The sequence below is a fragment of the Trichechus manatus genome, unplaced genomic scaffold, assembly GCF_000243295.1.
Source record: "Trichechus manatus latirostris isolate Lorelei unplaced genomic scaffold, TriManLat1.0 scaffold00014, whole genome shotgun sequence".
NCBI lineage: Eukaryota > Metazoa > Chordata > Mammalia > Sirenia > Trichechidae > Trichechus > Trichechus manatus.
The window spans coordinates 19,753,562-19,770,323 of NW_004443950.1; the positions used below are offsets into that span (position 1 = coordinate 19,753,562).

The 16,762-nt window shown below is 39.9% G+C and overlaps 1 protein-coding gene across 1 annotated transcript in view; it reads left to right on the forward strand.

Annotated features, from left to right (window-relative positions):
• The window catches only part of CEP89 (centrosomal protein 89), a 78,009-nt gene that overhangs the window by 34,362 nt on the left and 26,885 nt on the right, over positions 1 to 16,762 (forward strand). The window contains exons 10-15 of the mRNA XM_012554169.1: positions 835 to 980; positions 5,208 to 5,258; positions 5,428 to 5,511; positions 6,416 to 6,519; positions 9,413 to 9,528; positions 11,373 to 11,553. Of these exons, the coding sequence (XP_012409623.1) occupies positions 835 to 980; positions 5,208 to 5,258; positions 5,428 to 5,511; positions 6,416 to 6,519; positions 9,413 to 9,528; positions 11,373 to 11,553 (682 nt within the window). The remainder of the gene's footprint in view (positions 1 to 834; positions 981 to 5,207; positions 5,259 to 5,427; positions 5,512 to 6,415; positions 6,520 to 9,412; positions 9,529 to 11,372; positions 11,554 to 16,762) is intronic.

Below are 16,762 nucleotides of genomic sequence, written 5' to 3' on the forward strand. Positions count from 1 at the left end.
TTGGAGAAAATACTTTGTATTATTTCAGTCTTTTAAAATTTATCAAGACTTGCTTTGTGACCTAATGTGATTATCCTGTGATCTAACATGTGATTATCCTGGAGAATAATCCATGTGCACTGGAGTAGAATGTACATTGTGCTGTTTTGGGGTGAAGGAGCTCTTTATATATTATGGATTTTTGCCCTTTTTTGTATATGTAATATTTTCTCAGTTTGTTGATAATTCAGCTAAATCTATAAAATGTTTTTCTTTTCTAACTTCTGCCCTTTGTATCAAGTGCTTTTTAACTCTAAGATTATATAAATATTTTACTAATACTTTCTCTATACCTTCTTCTGTTTGTGTAAGACAATATTGTGACCTTAAGTAAGATACTGTAGTTTTCTTCATATATCCCTGAGTATTTCTTGTCCTAGGCACATTTATTTGTAGATACTTCGTATTACTTGTGCTGTTACTTTTGTGGGATCTATTTTCTAGTATGTTTTCTAACAGTACATTGTTATTATTTAAGAAGGCTATTCTAATAAATTGTCCATTCTATGTTCTTTTTAAGCCATACGTATACATACATACAACACATATAATAATCTGAAACAATGACTTCTAAATTTAAATTTTATTTTAATCTACATGCAAAAATTTCCAAGTCAATGTTGACTATTCAGTGTTTTAAAAACTTTGTAACTTTTATTCATTTATATTTATATATTTACCATTCATTGCCTCTGTGAGCCTAAAAGCGAAAAAATATACAGATGGTTAGCAATTTATGTAAAATCTTGGTAATTTTGATATAATTTCTTATATTACAATTTTTTTTTTTTCCAGAAGTGGCTGTGCCTGAAGTTCTTTACCTAAGAAAACAAGCTCAAGAACTGGTGGATGAAAATGATGGGTTAAAAACCATTGTCCATCGTTTGAATGTAGAACTGAGTAGATACCAAACAAAATTTAGGCGTTTGTCCAAGGAAGAGGTAATGTTCCCAGTTAAGAAAAATCTTTGTTTTCAGATTTTTTTAGTCTTTACTGTTGAATTGATTTACAATCCTGAGGGGTTCTTATTTTTATAATTTGATATAAAAAGATGCATCCAAAGCAACGTGTTTCTAGGGCCCTTTCTCTTTTCCTCCCACCCTCCCCAGTTCAAATGTTGGCAACGAAGGTCCTTTGTAAAATATTGGGACAACCCAGAAGTAAAAGAGTGGGTGCTCCCTCTCGATCCTGTTCCTCAACCTTACAGATGTTGTCACTTTGTCAGTATACAAACTTTGCAAAGAAAGCAGACTAGTTTTTACTTTATAAAACAGATTAAATAACTCAATTCAACAAACTTTTGCTGAACAGGCCACTAAATTAGATGTTGTATTGGTTTCCTGTGGCTGCTGTAACAAACTACCACAAACTTGATGGCTTAAAACAGCAGAAATTTATTGTGTGCCAGTTGTGGAGGTCAGGAGGGTGTGGGCAGGGCCGTACCGCCTGTAAAGGCTCTAGGGGAGAATCCTTCCTTAGTCTTCTAGCTTCTGGTGACTCCAGGTGTCCCTTGGCTAGTGGTTGCATCACTCCAGTCTACCTCTGCCTTCACGTTGCTGTTGTTAGGTGTGTCGAGTCGGTTGCGACTCATGGCAACCCTACTTTCTCCTATTCTGTCTTCTTCTCTTATCTCTGTTATAGGGACACTTGTCATTGGATTTAAGGACCACCCAGATAATCCAGGATGGTCTCATCGTGAGATCATTAACTTAATTATATCTGCAAAGACCCTGTTTTTTCAAATAAGGTCACAGCCACAGGTTCCAGAGATAAGGATATGGACAGATCTTTTGGTGGGCCATCATTCAGCCTACTACAGATCCTGTAAAGAATAAAAGATGAACCAGAAGGTCAGGGCCTTGCTCTTAGAGGACTCACGTATGTGATGGACATGTGTGTACACAGGAGGAGGATGCACGGCTGACTGGCCCTTGGTGGGGGTGAGGGAGGGTAAGCACACAGCGTTAGAGGGAGCCACATGGGCTTCTGATTTAGGTTTCAGTGATTTTTTTTTTTTTTTTAACTGTGTTTGGTTGTTGCCTTAGTTATTTAGTGCTGCTATAACAAATACCACAAGTGGATGGCTTTAACAAAGAGAAATTTATTCTCTTACAGTCTGGTAGGCTAGAAGTCTGAATTCAGGGCACGAGCTCCAGGGGAAGGCTTTCTCTCTCTGTTGGTTTTGGGGGAAGGTCCTTGTCATCAATCTTCCCCTGGTCGAGGAGCTTCTCAGTGCAGGGACCCCAGGTCCAAAGGACACACTATGCTCCTGATGCTTCTTGATTGTATGAGGTCCCCTATCTCTCTGCTCACTTCTCTCTTTTATATCTCAAAAGAGATTGGCTTAAATTGTAGATTAATCTTGTAGATTGAGTCTACATAACTGCCGCTAATCCCATCTCATTAACATCAGGGATAGGATTTACAACACACAGGAAAATCACATCGATGACAAAATGGACAGTCACACAGTACTGGGAATCGACCTAGCTAAATTGACAGATATTTTGGGGGGACACAATTCAATCCATGACAGTTGTAGAATTTTCTTTTTGAAATACAGCTTAGGTTTAACTTTTTTTTTATAACAGCTTTGAAATATAATTCACATACCATAAAATTCACTCACTTAAAGTGTACAATTCATTGGTTTTTAATGTATTCACAGAGTTGTACAACCATCACCACAGTCAATTTTAGAACATTTTCCTCACTTCAACAAAAAACCCCGTACCCATTAGCAATGACTCTCCTCTCCCTGCTTCCCTAATCCCTGGAACCACGGTCTGTCTCTATGAATTTGCCTACTCTGGGCATTCCATATAAATGGAATCATACAATATGTGGTCTTTTGTGACTGACTTCTTTCACTTAGCATAATACTAACTTTTTTTAAACAAAAAAAAAATTCCAGTTCTTGGTGTCACATAATACAAAACATGCTTCCTCACTCTTTAGCAGACATTTATTATTATTATTATTTTATTGTACTTTAGGCGAAAGTTTACAGCTCAAGTTAATCTCTCATACAAAATTTTACACACATATTGTCATGTGGCACTAGTTGCAATCCCTACGATGTGACAGCACACTCCACCTTTCCACCCCTGGTTTCCCATGTCCAGCCAGCCAGCTCCTGTGCCTTCCTGCCTTCTCATCCTGCCTCTGGACAGGAGCCACCCATTTGGTCTCATGTATCTGCTTGAACTAAGAAGCACATTCTTCACGAGTATTATTTTACGTTTATAGTCCTGTCTAATCTTTGTCAGAAGAATAGTCTTCGGGAATGGTTTTAGTTCTGAGTTAACATAGCGTCCGGGGCCATGGCTTCTGGGGTTCCTCCAGTGTCAGTCAGACTGTTAAATCTGGACTTTTTACGTGAATTTGAGTTCTGTTCCACACTTTTCTCCCGCTCCATCAGGAACTGTCTCTTGTGTTCCTTGTCAGGGCGGTCATAGCCAGGCACCATCTAGTTCTTCTGGTCTCAGACTAATGGAATCTCTGGTTTATGTGGCCCTTTTGTCTCTTGGGCTAATATTTTCCTTGTGTCTTTGGTGTTCTTCAACACAATATTTTTGGTGATGGGAATGTTAACACTGAACGTGGGTGAAGTGGGCACAGCTTGACCAAAGTAAATGATATTATTAAGATGTACACAAGACAAAAGGACGTTCTGACAAATGCTAGAACATACCTAATTTTACAAGAGCAACAACAGCCAAAAGATATATGCGTAGGTATACATGTATGTATATATGCGTGTGTATATATAGCTAGGTATCTGTATGTAGATTTATGTGTATATGGGCATAAAACCCATTGCTATAGAGTCAATTCCAACTCATAGCAACCCTATAGGACAAAGTAGAACTGCCTTGTAGGGTTTCCAAGGAGCAGCTGGTGGATTCAAACTGCTGACCTTTTGGTTAGCAGCCAAACGCTTAACCACTGTGCCACCAGAGCTCCATATGTGGGCATACATGCATGCATATGTATATGCATGTATATGTGTGAAAACATATATATATAATAAAGCACACGGGGGCACAGTTAAGGACCAGTCCCTCCTGATAACATGGTAAATTAGAAGGTCAGTGAAAAAGAGGAAGACCCTCAACGAGACGGATTGACATCATGGCTGTAACAATGGGCTCAGGCATAACAGTGATCATGAGAATGGCACAGGGCCGGGCAGTGTTCCTTCCATCGTACATAGGGTTGCTGAGTCGGAACTGACTCGACAGCACCTAATAGCAACAAACAACAATCTGCATATGGTGTAGGATAAAACTCCGTGAGCCGGGGCAGAAAACCAGTACAGGGAGCTGTGAGCTGACTGACTCCCTGAGTTCACATCCCACTGAGGGATCTTTGAGTTCTGGCCAGCCACAGTGGATCGACCTTGTTGAGCACCATGGCATTGAGTAAAGACCCCAGAAGGGTCATGCCTTAATAGTATGGCTAAACTAGCCTTTCAGTAAAGGTTATTCCAATCCCACCAATAAAAAAAAAAAAGAAACCCATTGCCATTGAGTCAGTTCCAACTCAGAGCAACCCTATGACCAAGGTCAAAAACAAGCCTCAGAAGCATCAAGCTGATCCAGGAGAAACTTAAGAATCTGCAAAAAAAGAAAAAAAAAGTCAGCACTCTTTGAAGGAAAATAATAAAATTCAGACACTCAACATGTACATTCAAACAGTCCAGCATCCAATCAGAAATTACTGGATATGTTCCAGATTAAAGGAGATGAAAGAGACTAGACTGCTACATGTGCAACATGTGGCTCTGGATTCAACAGAAAAAGGACATTAGTGGGAAAAATGACAACATTCGAATATAGTCTGTGGGCTAAAAAATAGTATTTCATCGGTGTTAATTTCCTGATTTTCACAATTGCACTGTGGTTAAGTGAAAGCATGTTCTTGTTTTTTGGAAACATACACTGAACTATGTGAAAGAAAAGGGACATCATGCCTGCAAATACTCTCAAACATTTCAGAAAAAAATTTTCTCATACACACACTATATACATACATGTATATAAATGTGTGTATATGCGTATAGTTGCATAAATGGCTGATGCCTCATCTAAATTAAGAATACCTGAAGGTTGAAATTTCAAAGAAAGGGTCATTTGAGCTGTCTTCATTGTTTGTTTTGTTCTTAGAGTTTAAACATTGAAGGCCTCCCATTAAACGGCCCTACACCACCCTGGTTGGTAAGTGAAAAGTTATTTGTTTAATTTCAGGCCCATATTTTCTGGGCTACATTTGAATAGCTATTAAACACCATTCCAAATTAAGCGTATGTTCTTAACCTTTTAAAGTTTGCTGAATGTGTTTACATGTGAGGAATATATTAATCCTCCTTTGCTTCATTATCTTCAGTTGGATATAAAGTACCTGTCACCATTGTTGCTGGCTTACGAAGATAGGATGAGAGAGAAGGACGAGCTCAATGCCACCCTCGAGGTATGTTGGCAGAGGTCTCAGAAGAGACAAGGTTTGTAAAAAATAAGAATGTTTCAAACTTTGAAGAAATATTTTGATGGTAGGTATGCCCAGCATATAATGGATATTCAAATGTTTGTTGAAGGAGAGGAGAAAGGAAGGCAGGCAGGAAGGTAAGAGGAGGAGAAATTACTTGGCAATGCTGCTTTAAGTTAAACAGCTGTAAGCATAAATATCTAATAGCTGGGAGAAGAACATTTAGAAGCCTTGCAGAAAAATATCGTCATCTAAGATTCTCACTGAAGGATCCCACAGGGCACTGGAGCTGGCCAAAGTCTGGCTGAGAAAAGCTGGTAATGGAGGAGGCCTGGCAGAACCTAGCAGAAACCCCGTTAGAAAACCGAGACCCAGCCATAGTGCCCTCTCATTGGGGTGATAACTGACGGTGCTGTATTGACTGATGACTTCTAATAAGAGAGGCTTTCTCACGGTTTTACCCCCACACTAATCCTCCACCACCAAAATGAGCCTCAGTTAAAGGTGAACATTTCTTAATTTTATCTTAAAAAAACTCCAATTTGTCTCCAAAGTTTTTAAACAAAGGAAAAATTAGTGCTTACCATCATTTCTGCTTTTTTTTTACCCTGCCTTTTTATTAAGTATTTGGCAGTTACATAAAAAGGTCATGAAATTAGGAACTGAATATTAAAAACCTGGGCCTGTCTGTCCCTTGTACTTGGTCCTGTAATTGTCTCTTGTCTGTTTTCTGACTGGACTGTAAGCTCCTTGAGGACAGGCACTTGGTGCTGGTGTTACATGAGATTCTGCCAAATGTTTATTAACATTTGATCTTGGTTGTAGTGACAGCACTAGAACTAAAAAAATACAAATGTGTGTGTTACAATTTACCTAAATTTTATTTCAGGAGGAAATGAGGATGTTTAGGATACGGGTCCAAGAAGTGGTGAAAGAGAATGAAGAATTGCACCAAGAGTTAAATAAGAGTAGTCCTGTTACCCATAAGGAATGGCAAGTGGTGTTGTTTTTGGTATTTTGCTAATTTAAAAAAACAAAAAAGATAATAGGAATAAACTTCATTAAATAATCAAATACATTTCCTTCTTTTAACTAAAATATTTTAAGGGAGAGTTTCTAAGACAGTATGGTACGATAAAATCCTAGTAAATTATTCTAAACTTGTAATTTGAAGGTTACTTAAAAATTGTAGTTTCTCAAACCTAAAATTTATTTGCTTGCCCAATTTTTATTTTCTGAGGTTGTATTTTTCTAGGTCATTTTTTCCCACCTCACACCTGTTGACTCACATCCTTTCTCAGAACCCTCCAGTCACTCTCAGAGATGTAGACCAGAAAGCCCATCTCCAGTGTGTGGGTCAGGCCCTGTCTGCCAGCTGCTGTCTGCCCTGACCTTCAGCGAAGGCCTTTCACTCCCGGACAGCTGAGTGTAGCCACGCCACCTTACTCTTACAGCTGCTGCACCCTCTACCTGGAATGCCCTCCCCGCTCTCCCGCTCACCTTTAGGGCCTGCTCAGAGGGCACTTGTCACTAGCTCTCCCTGGCGTCTGTTTCTGGTATAGCCCTAAACACTCACCTTGTCCTGGTACCTGCCACACTGGGCCTGCCTCTCTCTTCTCTTTTGTGAGCTCCTCAAGGTCAGGGCTATTCCTGCTTGTTCATCTTTATGTGTGACGCAGCATCCAGCACAGCAGGAACAAACGCCTGTTCAATCAATCAGTGAGAGTAAATAAATGTCTTTAGAAGTCTAGAAGCAATATCCCAGCAAGACTAAGAAAACAAATATTCAGGTATATCTTTCTCACTTTAGGTAGACATGTTATATTTAATATTTCTTAAAAGTCTTATCATGACTGAAAAAATGAAATGGTTTCTGTATGCAGCATCCAGAAATCTGGGATCGAGTCAATAGCATCCTGACCTTTAAGTTGGTCCTCCCTGATTTTATGGTGACTAATGTGTCAGTTGGCGCTGAGCTAAGCAGCTGCTGGATCTTGGTGCACTGTGACTTCCCTTGTTGAACTGGATTGTCTTCTGTGAAGCCACCAGTATGTCTCGCCTCAAACCTTCCTTCAAAAGGCCCCTGGGAAGCAGCTCCATTAGACTGGGTCTCACATGCCCCGAACAGCCCTGGTGAGAATCTGCAACCTCAGATTCTTTCCCTCACCTTGTATATAGCCATTAAGTCTAACCTGTTTACATCTCCTTAAACTTATCCAAAAAAAGGAGTAGGGGGGTGAGGGAGGAAGGAAGGAAAGGCCCTGCTTTCAAATTCGCTTTCCCACAGCATTCCCCAGTCCTGGATTTATCAAGATTAGAAGTGTGCACTCGGCCCTAGCGTAGCAGCCTGTACAGCATTTGGATGAGCTGTCGGGCCTGCGCATTTCCTCTGTTGAGGGCCCCTGGCCAGTCTCCCTGTTACCTTAAACTATCCAGCTGGGGTTGTGGGTTCCCTGGGACCTGCAGCATCACACTCAACAGGCCGATCTGCCATCACGCGAAACCTCCCGCAATAGCATCCACCCCTGAGCCTCCTTGGCCACAGCTTCCTGTACCTGCCCAGGTATGTGGCTGCTAGACCTGTGCGCAGCACTCAGGTACACCGACTCCACAGTTCAGCAGAAGTTTCCCACGTAGTTTAAAACAATTTCTCAGTGAACTTCTGGGCTGCAGCTCTATGCTCTGCATTTCTTTTCCTGGTTCTTCCCCTGCCCAGCTGGTGACCTCAGACTTAACGGGCTGCCCTGTAAAATGGGAGGGTTGCTGAACTAAATCTGAGGTTTTCAGCTTGTTTTAAAGAGTGGATAGCCCTTTCATTTATGAAAAGGAAGGGAGGGAGGGAGAGAAGGAGAGAGGAAGGAAGGGAGCAAGAGAGAGGGGGGAGTCCAAACTGTAAAACAGATCACAATGGAGCTGCTGCGTTTGGGGCAGGAGTGAGGAGGCTGGACAGTCAGCCTGGGCCAGCTCGCCTCCCCCTGGGTGCAGGGAGGGACACCTCTGGGGCTCCAAGGAGCAAGTGAAGTAATTGCTAGAGCTGGGCTCCTTACGTCTTTTTTCTCTCCTCGTGCCTCGCTTTCTTACCTTAAAGTGGAAAATTGAGATGCTTCGCTGGTTTCTGTTGTATTTTGGGTGGTAAACACTTATCTAGATGGCCCTTCAGCTCATTCCAATTGGAATTTGTGATCATGAAGGTTGAGCGGAGCTGGGATTTACTTTGCATCATCTATAATGAAAGGGTTTAAAACCAAAAACCAAACCCGTAGAACTGCCTCAGGGTTCCCAAGGAGCGGCTGGTAGATTCCAACTGCAGAGCTTTTGGTTAGCAGCCAAGCTATTAACCACTGCACCATGAGGTCTCCTGAGGAAAAGAGCTTGCTCATGGTGAAATTAAGGCTGATGAGTCTCAGTACAGCTTAAGAAAAAATTTCAAAGGATTTTGACAATTGTTTTTTGGCAAATTGCTACTAATTACAAATCGATATTTTTTAAATTAACGTGGGAACTTTCTAGACTCTTTAAAAAAATACTCCACATTGGCTGTATAAAATCCAGTGGGTGGAGGGGATTGGAGGTGTATATGGATGAAACAAGATTGGCCGTTCGATAATGGTTTAAACTGAGTGTTGTATACACGGGGGTTTATTATTCTTTTCTATTTTTATATACTTGAAATTTTACGTTTTAAAAAGTTATTGGAATAATCCATAATTCAGACTTCATAACTGTCTTTTCCTTCAGTTTAACGCAGATTAGCAGAATTTGCTGTGTAAATAATATATTTAACTTTATTCATTTCCTACAATGCATCAATTGCTTTCTTTTAGACTCCGGAGTGGTTCTGTAATCAGTCAGAGTTGCAATGTTTCATTTCCTAAATTAATTGTAGGCATCAGCTTCAGACTCAAGCAGAACTGGTTTTAGAGGAGAACAAGCTGTTGATAGGGCAGTTGGAGATTCAGCAAAAGAAAGCCAAGGACAGCCACCAGGAGCACCTCCAGGAAGGTGAGAGCTCTTTCCCTGAGTACCTGCAGTGCGGTGATATCCCTGTTGTGTCATTTCACACTTGCAGCCCCCTCCTGCTGCCCCTCCCAGATGAAAATGGGGGAAATCATGTTTTCTAGGAATATATTCTTCTTACTGAAATGCAGCTAGTATACGTTAAAACATGTCCAGACATTGCCCATAATGCATTGATTGCTTTCTCTTAGACCACTACCATGTTTCTAGTCATTCCATATGTTTTATTTTGTAAATCAAATTGTAGGTGACAGCTTTAGACTCAGCAGAACTGGTTTTAGAGGAAAATAGTCCCTTAGAAATGGGAAAATCCGCGTGCAGTAAATATTTGAGATGACACAAGGATCTGCTCCCAAATGTTTGTTGGCGAGTGAATAAATGGGAGCTGTTTGCTCTTTAAACAGTGTCTCTGTGCTGGTTCCCTTCCTTCAGAGCTGTAGTGTTGTAGGTAATGTATCACCCCTTCTCTGCGTGTCCCCTCTCGCCGTGAGTCCCCTCTGCCCAAAGGACCCTCCCAGCATGTGACAGTGGACTCTGAAATGGGACATATTCCAAGTCATTTCTTCAGCATTGATTAAAACCAAAATTTTTTAGCACAAAAGATACTGGCATTTTTTTATTCTTTGCTTTAGTAATTTTTCCAGTGAAGAAGAGTGTCAGACAGGAGGCTGAAAGACAAGCTATCTTCTGTGCGCCAGTAACTCTGCCTTTCTGTTTTCCCACTGTACCTGGTTATTTAATGATTTAGCTCTCCACGCTGACGAAGAGGTAATTACCAACCTCTGCTGTCACTGGAGCCACTGGGCTAACATTTGCCTTGTTTCTGAGAGCCTGGTCATGTTCATACGTGAGAGGATCTCAGAGAGTCCAGCCGGCAGTCCTCCACAGCCTTCTCCGTAGACTGTGTGGTACAGAGCAGTTGCCTTTACCCTGGGGGTGGGGGGAAGAGGGAGTTGTTGAGCCTCCTGTCTTTGTTTTCAGGATTGGAGATGACAGGAATATTAATTTCATATTACCAAGCTGAATGTTCCCAGACATACCAGATCTGAACAGCTATGATGATTCTTCTAGACACTTGGGAAGGGTAAACCTTTTGGCCTGTATGAATCCATCAGTTACCTATATTGTCTTCCCATTTCCCAGAAACAGATATTCATTTTTATCAACTTAATGTTTTCACAGAGTAGAAAGACTTAAAGTCTTATGCTGTAATACTTGTAAGTGCTACTTTCAGTAGCTGCCTAGGAAATATACTACCATGTCATGGAACCCTGGTGGCGAAGTGGTCACCAGCTGCTCCTTGGAAACCCTATGGAGCAGTTGTACTCTGTTGGCAACGGGTTTGGTTTTCTTTTGTTTTGTTTTATTTTATCGTGTCATATAGGATGAAAATATTTATGATTTACTTTAAACAGAGGACATTAAAGCTAATGAGGAAAAGGAAGAAATACAAGAACTTTGTTTCTTAATTGGACTATATTTTATATCCTTGAAAATCTTATTGCAGTTTTAGGGACGTGTGTGTGCTCGCCCATCTGTGTGTGACTTAAGGCGTCAGTGTTTGGAAGGTCAGTTCCTTGAAGACTGGAATCATATCTTGTTAAATATTATCTCAGGCACCAGTGAAAGGTGTATAGAGGTGAATGCTTCATATAGGGCCAGTGATTTCTAAGTACAAGGACTTTTGGTATTAATTTATAAATCTCCAAAAAGCTTTTTAAAAGATCATTTTTCTGAGCTGGCCCCCATTAGCCTTACCTAGTAATTGATAATCCTGTTTTGTTCATGATCTTTTGTGTCGAGTCTTAATCCATTCTTTTGTTTTTCAGTTTCCAAACTTACTAAACAACTTATGTTTCTGGAGACGAAAGCTCAGAGCCAGGAAAAGGAGCTCACTGAAAGCAAGGAGCAGCTGAGAATCTTACACAACAAATGCCAAGAACTGAAAACACACTTGGACGGCAAAATTGCAATGAAAGTTCATACTTCAATTGTGAATGAATTAAAAAGGTAAGGCTTTAATATCTACTGAAGTATTGATGAATCCCCATGCATGTTGTCATAGGCGATGTGGAGGGAGGTTGTTGAGTCTTTTTCTGAGTCCTTTTCATTACACTAACACAGGTGTCTGAGATTGAAAATGGTATTTTATCGAAGTAAAATATGGCCACCCTGGAGAGTTACAGTCTGTATTTTGTGTGTGCATATAATTTTTTTTCTGCTCTTCCAGCCTTTATTAGTTGTAGAACCAAAGGTAACTTAAAAGTAGTACAGCTAGAAACCTAGTTATCTACTAATAGGGAACCGGTTAAATGAAAGGATACAACGGTAAAATGGAATACGGTGTAGCCACAACACAGTCACAGAAAATGTCACAGAAGATTCTTTATGACATGGGAAAATAGCTTCTCTATCTATCTATGTATTTAATTTTATTGTGGTAAAGTATATGTAACAAAATTTTGCCATTTTAACTATTTCTAAGTGTACAATTCAGTGATATTAATTACATTCACCATGGTTTGCTACCATCACCACTATTTATTTCCAAAACTTTTCCATCACCCCAAACAGAAACTCAGTTCTTTTTCAGCAGTAACTTCCCATTCTCCCCTCCCTCCTGCCCCTGGTAACCACTAGTAAGCTTTTCTCTCTATTCATTTGCCTATTCTAGATATGCCATGTATTTGTCCTTCTGTGTCTGTCTTATTTCACTCAGCATAATGCTTTCAGGGTTCATCCATGTTCATCTCTTTATGGCTGAATAATATTTCATATTTTATATACGTGTGTGTGTGTATATATATATGTATTTTACATTTTGTTTATCCATTCATCCCTTGATAGACACTTGGGTTGTCTACCTTTTGACTGTTGTGAATAATGCCACAGTGAACATTAGTGTACAAGTATCTGTTTGAGTGCCTGCTTTCAAGTCTTTTGGGTATTGTCTTAGGCTGGGTTCTCTAGAGAAGCAAAACCAGTAAAGCATATAAATATATAGAGAGAGATTTATATCAAGGAAATAGCTCACACGATTGTAGAGTCTAGAACATCCCAAATCCATGGATCAGGGTAGAGGCCTCTCCCAAGTAGTGCAGCTGCAGAAGCTGGCAAACCCAAGATTGGCAGGTCAGACAGCAGGGCTCCGCTCACAGGCTGTGAAGGTTGATGAATCCCAAGTTCGGCAGATAAGCTGACAGCTCAAGTCCCAAGAACCGGAGATGAGACGACAAGAGGCAGCCGCAAGATCCAGAGTGAGCAAAAAGCCAGAACGTCTGCTTATATTCAGAGGCAGGCCACACCCCCAAGGAGACTCCCTTTCATCTGATTGGCTACTCATAGTATATTCAATCATGGGAGTGATCACATTAAAATGCTGAGGATCATGACCCAGCCAAGCTGACACATGATCTTTACCATCATAGGTATATACCTTGGAGTGGAATTGCTAGGTCACATGATAATTCTGGAGCCCTGGTGGTGCAATGGTTAAGAGCTCGGCTGCTAACCAAAGATCTGCAGTTCGAATCCACCAACCAGTCCTTGGAAACCCTGTGACGCAGTTCTGCTCTGTCCTGTAGGGTTGCTGTGAGTTGGAATCAACACGACAGCAATGGCTTTATGGTGATTCTATGTTTAACTTTTTGAGGAACAACTGAACTGTTTTTTTCACAGTGGCTGTACCATTTTATATTCTCACCAGCAATGGACGAGGGTTCCAGTTTTTCCACATCCTTGCCGCCACCTGTAATTTTCAGTTTTTCTGTTAATAGCCATTTCAGTGTGTGTGAAGTGGTACATCATTGTGATTTTGATTTGCATTTCCCTAGTGATTAATGATAGTTGGGCATTTTTTCTTGTCCTTATTGATCATTTCTTTGGGGAAATGTCTATTTAAGTCCTTTGCCTATTTTTTAATTGGATTGTCTGTCTGTTTGTTGTTGAGGTGTATAAGTTCTTTATATATTCTGGATATTAAATAAACCCTTATCAGATACATGGTTCCCAAATATTTACTCCCATTATGTCTCTTCACTTTGTTCATAAAATTCTTTGATGCACAGAAGTTTTTAATTTTGATGAAGTCCAATTTATCTATTTCATCTTTTGTTGCTTATGCTTTTGGTATCATATCTAATGTTTTCTTCTAAGAATTTTATGATTTTAGTTCTTATATTTAGGTCATTGATCCTTTTTTTTTTTTAAATGTGGTAAATATACATGTAACAAACAGTTGGCCTTTTCAACATTTTTCACCTGTACAATTCACTGATGTTAGTTACATTTATCATGTTGTTCAAGCATTACCATTATCTGTTTCCATATTTTCCTGTCACCCTTAAGAGAAGCTCCATGTCCCCTAGGCAGTGAGTCCTTCTTTTCCCGTCTCTCTCACCTGCCTCAGGTAACCACTAATAAACTTTGGTCTCTGTATACTTGCCTATCCTAGATATTTCACGTAAGTGGAATTATATGTTATTTGTCCCTTTGTGACTGACTTACTTTACTCAGCATAATGTTTTCAAGATGGTCATTGATCCAGTTTGGGTTAATGTGTGTATATGATGTGAGATATGGGTCCAACTTCATTCTTTTGCATGTAGAGATCCAGTTGTCCGAGCATCGTTTGGTGAACAGACTGTTCTTTCCCCATTGAATAGACTTTGCACCCTTGTTGAAAATCAATTAACTGTAGATGTATGGGTTTATTTCTGGACTCTCATTCTACTCCATTGGAGCCACTATATATATATATTTTAATTGTTAGATACCAATCAGAATTTTATTTTTAAAAAAATTTTATTTATTTTATGTTGCTGAGAATATATACAGCAAAACCTACACCAGTCCAACAGTTTCTATATGTATAATTCAGTGACATTGATTACATTCTTTGTGTTGTCCAGCCATTCTCACCCTCTTTTTCTGAGTTGTTCCTCCACCATTAACATAAACTCATTGTCCGATAAGGTTCTTATCTAATCTTTTGAGTTGCTATTGTCAATTTGATCCCATATAGATAGCTCTTAAAAGAGCATAATGCTCAAGGCAGACATTTTTTACTAGTTAAGCCAAACTATTGTTTGCTGTTAAGAAGACTTCAGGGGATATTTTTGGTTTAAAGTTTAAAGATTATCTCAGGGCATTAGTTTCAGGGGTTCATCCAGCAGAGCCACTATATATGTGTGTATATATATATACATATTTCTTTTCCGCCTTAATATTGAATTTTTTTTCTTTTTTTTTTATTGTGCTTTAAGTGAAAGTTTACAGTTCAAGTCAGTTTTTCATACAAAAATTTATACACACATTGCTATTTGACCCTTTGCTCTCCCTATTAATGTGACAACACACTCCTCCTCCTTTCCACCCCGGATTTCCCGTGTCCATTCAACCAGCTCCTGTCCCTTTTTTGCCTTCTCATCTCGCCTCTGGACAGGAGCTGCCCATTTAGTCTCATGTAGCTACTTGAGCTAAGAAGCGCTCTCTTCACAAGTATCACTTTATGTCCCATAGTCCGTTCTAATCTTCATCTGAAGAGTTGGCTTCGGGAATGGTTTCAGTCCTGGTCTAACAGAGAGTCCAGGCGCCATGTCTTCCGGGGTCCCCCTAGTCTGTCAGACCTTTAAGTCTGGTCTTCTTACTAGAATTTGAGTTCTGCACCCCACTTTTCTCCTGCTTCATCAGGGACTCTCTGTTGTGTTCCCTGTCAGGGTGGTCATTGGTGGTAGCCAGGCACCATCTAGTTCTGGTCTCAGGCTGAGGAAGTCTCTGGTTTATGTGGCCCTTTCTCTCTCTTGGGCTAGTATTTTCCCTGTGTCTTTGGTGTTCTTCGTTCTTCTTTGCTACAGGTAGGTTGGGACCAATTGATGTATCTTAGATGACCACCCACAATGTATTTTTAAGTGAAGAGATTAGGTTATAAAACAGTATGTACAGAATGATCACAATTTTATTTTTTTTAAAAAAAGTGTATTTGTGTGTGTGTGTGTGTGTGTGTGTATTAAGGCAACCAACCATTCCAATTTGCCTAGGACTGCGGGGTTTCCCAGGATGAAAGACTTTTAGTGCTAAAACTGGGAAAGTCCTAGGCAAACCAGAATAAGTTGGTCACTTTAGTGTGTGTGTATGTATATATATACTGTAAGTAAAAACCATAGGAAAAAACTGGATAAATGTTAATATAAATTATCTTTGCTAGGTTAAATTATGGGTAATTTTAATTTTCTTTGTTTTTTCTAAAAATATTTTCCAAGTGTTCTATTGTGAATGCATGTTACTTTTGTAATAAGGAAGGGATAATTTTTTAGAAGGTGAGGCTTTCAGCGCAAGATGATTGACTGAGTATACCTGTGTACTTCCTGTTCAGCCCCAACCCACCCTCCTCTCTCCATAGGATTGGTGTCAGAGAATAAATGATTTAGTGTATATGAAGTGCTTAGCTTGGTGCTTCAGTAAACGCTGGAATCTGATTTCTGACTCTACTATTACATGCTGTCTGGGCTAGATTTGTGCTTTTATGTCCCAGTAGAGGAAGGGAATTTTTTTGAAGTCATATTCATCTTTATGATTTTATTTTCCTCAAACACCCACTTCTGTGGCTAATAGTTTGTTGTGGATTATGTCATAACCACATATTCTAATAGCCCCCTAGATGTGAGTATAAAAAAGTTTAAAAGGAAGCCACTAGTGGGAAGGCAATGGGAGATGTAGTCATTGAAAAACCAAAGATGTCTGTCACTAAACCTCTGTTATGTGGAAATTGGGTCAAACGTATCGTGGCTGAGAATAAACTGGGCTGGAAAGGGGAAGCCTTTAGGCTAGCTGGAGACTCCGAGAGACTTTAGGCTCAGACTTGGCAGATGGGGTAGAAAAACTGAGAAGTGAGTAGGATGGAGACAGGGTGGCGGGGAGGGATGTTGACCCTGAAGGGCTCCCTATTGTAAGGGGCACTGTGTGACTGGGTAGAGGATTTATTACATGGGAAGAGGGACACGAATTCATCAGAGATGGACTGTATGAATTTAGGGAGTATGTGTTTGTTATGGATTGAATTAAATTAAATTAAAATCTTGGCCCCTATACCTGTAAACATAATCCTGTTTGGAAATAGGGTTTTTTTGGTTTTTTTTTTCCATTATGTTAATTAGGCCATACCCTAGTAGGGTGGGTTCTAAATCTGATCACTTCCAAGTTATTAAAAGAGCAGAATGGA